The 5,181-nt window shown below is 53.0% G+C and overlaps 1 protein-coding gene across 1 annotated transcript; it reads left to right on the plus strand.

Moving 5' to 3' along the window:
* Positions 1 to 862: 862 nt before the first annotated feature.
* On the plus strand, positions 863 to 4,910 carry LOC122381093 (protein YIPF5-like; the record flags this gene model as incomplete). The annotated part of the gene is made up of 2 exons (XM_043364866.1): positions 863 to 1,044; positions 3,995 to 4,910. Coding segments are annotated over 2 exons (345 nt in total), but the record flags the coding sequence as incomplete, so codon positions are not given.
* Positions 4,911 to 5,181: the final 271 nt, after the last annotated feature.

Consider the following 5,181-nt stretch of genomic DNA (forward strand, 5'->3'; position numbering starts at 1 on the left):
CGAACAAACTGGTCTGGGATTGATGTTCGGGCGCGCCGCTGGCCCGTCGGCTCCGGCGGCCACAACTTGCGTCGTTACGGTCGGCGTCCGATGGAGATGGATGGGCGTTGTTGGAGCCTTCGCTCACTGCACTGCCTGTTGGCTGCTGTCCATCCGGCGGCCGAGGCCGTCGTTCCGCCTGCTACGTGCGCCGGACGGCCGATGGAGTCGCAGCGCTCCCTGGGCTGTAACTCTGAGATGTATCGCCGTCTTTCAGCGGCGTCTCGGACTGGGCCAAGTCGCAAATTCGCATAACTTTGATTTGGCAAACACGCTGCTAGTCGTATCCGGTTTTATCGTGCTGTTGTGCTAGGCTCGTAAAATGATAATGTTTCCGTATCAATACTGAGTGTGATAAGGTTTTTATTACTTCCCATCCGTATGATCGTTCATGATCAATGACCTGTGGTGATCTGACAACACTGAACCGTGTTATAACTTCTACCGGAACACGGTGCTCGGCCCTTAGTTCTTACACAATACATGTTCTATTCATCCCATAACGACCCTGCCTGTGCCCTGTACTGACCTGATCGGGCTGACCGGATATAATCATGACAGCGACTTGGAAACCATCCAGCCATATGTAGTTTTTCAACATTATTGCGTCATCTGCTGAAGTCATTGCCTGAGCCGTTCTTGTCGGATGTGGTGTTTTCCCATCTAGCTCCGCCTTGTCAGCCAAATTAACTGGCCGGCTAGTCAGGGATATTGTGTTTCTGTGTTGCTGTGGAGGACTGTGAGCTGTCAGTGTCACCTGCGTCCGTCTGTACCTGTCAGGTGGTTCTGACACATCGTCTAACTCACCTCCTCCTTTTTACAGACAGGAAAGCTGCACTTTGGCTACATCTACGGCATCGGCCTGATGGGCTGCGTGGCCATGTACTTCCTGCTGAACCTGATGTCGATGCAGGGCGTCAGCATGGGCGTGGTGGTGTCGGTGCTGGGCTACTGTCTGCTGCCGATGGTGGTCCTCTCCGGCGTCTCCATCGTCCTCTCCCTGCAGTGAGTGGCTGTCGACAGCAGCGGCAGGGGGAGGGTACAGAGCTAGACCCGCTGGGACCGGCTGCTGCATACAATGGGACTAGTTATAGACAGCGCCAGGGAGTGTGCAGGGACAGGGTATGGGACGGCCTGCGGACACCGGGGACCAGCTATTGACGGCAGCTGTGAGGCCTTGTGGCCGTCCTGTTACACCGGGGACCAGTATCCCCGCAGATCTCGGGGACCAGTTATAGACAGCGGGAGTGTATTGGAGGGGAAGGAGGTAGTGACCGACCCACTGGGCCCGCCTACAGACCAGTGGGGACCAGTTATAGACAGCGGGAGTGTAGTGGAGTGGAGGGAGGTAGTGACCGACCCACTGGGTCCGCCTACAGACACTGGGGACCAGTTATAGAGAGCGGCGTCTGGGGTGTGCTCCGAATGACCGCCACATAATGATGGGATTTGGGGAAGGCCGGCGGAACGATGGCGCGGTATGGAATGAGGGGAGAGAGAGAGAGAGAGAGAGAGAGAGAGAGAGAGAGAGAGAGAGAGAGAGAGAGAGAGAGAGAGAGAGAGAGAGAGAGAGAGAGAGAGAGAGGTCAGAGGTATTCGATACACATGTTTTAAACAGTGCGTTTTCTTGTCTCTCTCCCTCCCTCTCCTCTCCCCTCCCCTCTCTCTCTCTCTCTCTCTCTCTTTCTCTCTCTCTCTCTCTCTCTCTCTCTCTCTCTCTCTCTCTCGCTCTCTATCTATCTCTCTCTTCCTCTCCCTATCTCACACGCGCCCGCGCATAGATAGCCAATTAAACTTCGAAATTTGGCAATGCATCCGTTGCAAAGTTTTGCCCACGACTCAAAAGGTCAGACCAGATAAGGAACACCTGTAAGACATCACCTTGAAAGTTTGAGGCTGTCCTATGGATAGTTTTCGCACTTCCTGCCCACCTCTACCCATGCTCTTCCCACGCTCTGCCGGTCGGCTAAGCCCATACGCTCGTTAGGTGGGGGCCGAAGCGGCACATAATCTCTGTTGCACATTCGTTCTGATCAGTAGCCAGCTGGGACGCTCTATCCGGGCTACTACCGCGCAGAAAGCTGGCGGTCGCCCCAGCTCGCCCCAGCTCGGTCGGCAGTGGTGGGGTTACGTAAAATACACGGCCAGCTACGCACTATCCTGTAGTTTATGTGTGGAGAAGGGATGAGGGATGCTGAATATGTGTATCTGTTTCATGTTTGCTGCTCATTTTATTAGTGCTCTGCCCAATGAAAACTCGTGCAGCATCCAGCTGAGTGTATTTAAGTTGCCAAGTCTTTGCTAGGTTTTACACATACTACTGAAGGCGTTGATTGAAAATGACCTTGAACGGCTTCTGCCACCGTTTCCCCCAAAGTAAACCAACTATGCGCTGGTAATCAGCGATCGATGGCTTTATACTGATGCAGTCAACACTGGTGTGAACTAATGCATCTGGGATCAAAAGCTATCGTTATTTACTCAAATTTTGAGGAACATGCTGCATATGAGTTTATTATTTATGTATTTATGTGTTTGGCTCTCGGTCCCCTGTTCTATTTCAGTGATTGTCCAGTTGCCGAGCTCTGGCTCTATGACTGTCGTTCCCGATGCCCTGGTCGTTATGATTGCCGTCCCCTGTTATGTTCCATGACCATTCAGTCGTCATGCCCGTGTAACTGTCAGCGTCGCACCCCGTGCCCCAGCTACTGTCGTCCACTGCCCTGGCCCTCATGACCTCGGCGTCAGCCAGAGTAGCCCGCCGTGCCGAGTAGCTCCTGCCGACGCCGGCCGGCCATGGCCGAATATCCGGCGGTGCGTGCTGACCTCCTCAAGGGCCGCTTATTAGATGGGGTGTGTTATCGATGGGGTGGCCGCCGGCGCGGCGCCTTTGTGCTACGCTGATCCACCGGACACATGCGAAAATATAGCCGCCGCCGCGCGGGCTGTGAGCCGCCGGAGAAGTAGAGCTAGCTGCAGGATGGTCCACCACGACTCTGTTCTTAGCTTTTGTAACTGGTCGGGAACGCACTTAACTCAATAAATGTGCCTCATTGGTGGAGCCATATGAACATCCCAGGGGAGCAACACTAATACCCTGATTGTCAAATACTGATTGCCGTTTGACCCTGATCGGGCCAAACGGCAATCAGTTGTTGCGGGCTCACTGCAGACTCCTGACTACTGAAAAATATCGGCCGTGTAGTACAGTTTTATATCCCAGTTGTAGTCTTCTATCCTATGTAGTTTTCTATCCCATACCTGTTCCATTCTACGGATCCCCGTCCCGGCTCCTGCCGTCAGGTGTCTGCTCTAATCGCCTGTCCTCTGACAGCGGCACCCGGTGGTGTTTTCCACCGTCCGCCGGCCGTGAGATGAGGCCGCTCCCCACGAGAGAGCTGGCGTCGCAGCGGCCCCATTCAGTCGGCAGCCGGTTAATTCGCCGGCGCCGACAGCGCTAATGTAAAAAGAGATGAAGTCGGCGGCGTATGAGGGAGAGAGACCGTCTGTGGTTGGCGTCCGAATAGTGGCACCGATCTCGGCAGTCTGGGGTGTGATACCGGGGTGTGATGCCGCCTCTGCCCGCTCCACAACACAACGCAGTCGCCCGGGGTTCTCGTCTGTATGTTGTGGAACTAATAGGACCGTACTGCTTCCTTATGGGCTCTCTCGTCAAGCGCTCAGCTGTGCCTGTTTATACCTTACCCCGTGAACCAATTGTTTTGCTCGGTAAACTTTTTGCGGCGTGCGGAACTAGACCACGAGTAGTCTGTTTACTGGTAGCTCGCCGGTTGACGACCTCATCTAACTTTTTGTTCCCCGGGAGCTGGGCTGTGTTCCAGGTAACTCCCCTGTCCCCGGTAGCTGCTCCGCCTTTCCCGGATTACTCTCCCGTCTACGTGTAACTCCCGTCCCCATGTGACTACACTAGTTAACCGGGCCCTCCCTCCGACAGGGGCGCGCTGGGGATGGCGCTGGCCGGCCTAACCATCCTCTGGTGCAGTCTGTCGGCCTCCAAGCTGTTCGTCACAGCGCTGGTGATGGACCACCAGCAGCCCCTGGTCGGCTACCCGTGCGCCCTGCTCTACGGCGTGTTCGCCCTGCTGACCGTCTTCTGAGCGTCCAACAACGTCTCCGTCATCTTCAGTGATGTAGGCGCTGCTGGGCTGTCCTCGGCTTAGCGGTGTGGGCAGTGGTGGACCCCGCTATGACGGTCACACCGTGAAAGCTCTGTGTGAGCAGCTGTGGCCGCTCTGCAGGTGATCACTGATCAGTCACGCGGTATGGTTTGAAGGTACTGAACTTCACGAGAAGGGTGGCTAGGTGCAGTATGTGTGTCTGAATAGCTGGAACGAGACCAATGGCGCGACAATCAGCCGTTGTATTTTTAGGCGCGAATGGTATATGATTCGTCTTTTTCTACGGTTCGCTCCCTATTCCTCTGTAAAATTATTCCTGTTTCTTTGCCCTCAACTCTCTTCTTATTTTGGTACCAATATACTGCCTCATTATTTCTCTTTTCTGATTTTAGTTCATTTCCTTTTCTCGTAGAAACTAAATGGTAAAAGATCATTGAAGTCACCTTCCCGTCATTTTAGGCTAAATATGCATGTATGCTAGGTATGGGCTTATTTATGTGTTTGGAAGTTAGCTATGTGTATGTGAGGATATTGGCCTACCAGTGGACTTTATTACATTATGTAATAAAGTCCACCCCCAATGGCTACTAATGTGACGCGGTAATTGGTTACGCGGCAATGTTTTTTTTTCAGTTAGCCAATGTTAGTAGACCACTCGATAGATGGAGGGTCCGCGAAACTATCTGGTGTGGAACATGATGAAAATAAAGGTGAATTTACTATGACTGGTGTGAATTGGCCTGGTTTGATCTTTGGCTTTCAACGTCGCATCAAAGATGAAGTTTGTACATGAATTCTGGCAACATGGAAGTTCGAGCAGTCCACTCACAACAGCAGTCACATGGGCTCATTTTCACCACATAAAAGGCTTCCATTATGATAAACGAGATAGAGTGACTGTTCATTGCTAAACTTCCACAGAACTACTGTCCGTACTGATGTAACGTTCTGCGCCATTACCGATGATGATGGTACGACGAGCAAAGTACCAAAAGTACTGCAG

Source organism: Amphibalanus amphitrite, unplaced genomic scaffold (assembly GCF_019059575.1).
Source record: "Amphibalanus amphitrite isolate SeventyFive unplaced genomic scaffold, NRLGWU_Aamphi_draft 000114F_arrow, whole genome shotgun sequence".
In the NCBI taxonomy this organism is placed as follows: domain Eukaryota; kingdom Metazoa; phylum Arthropoda; class Thecostraca; order Balanomorpha; family Balanidae; genus Amphibalanus; species Amphibalanus amphitrite.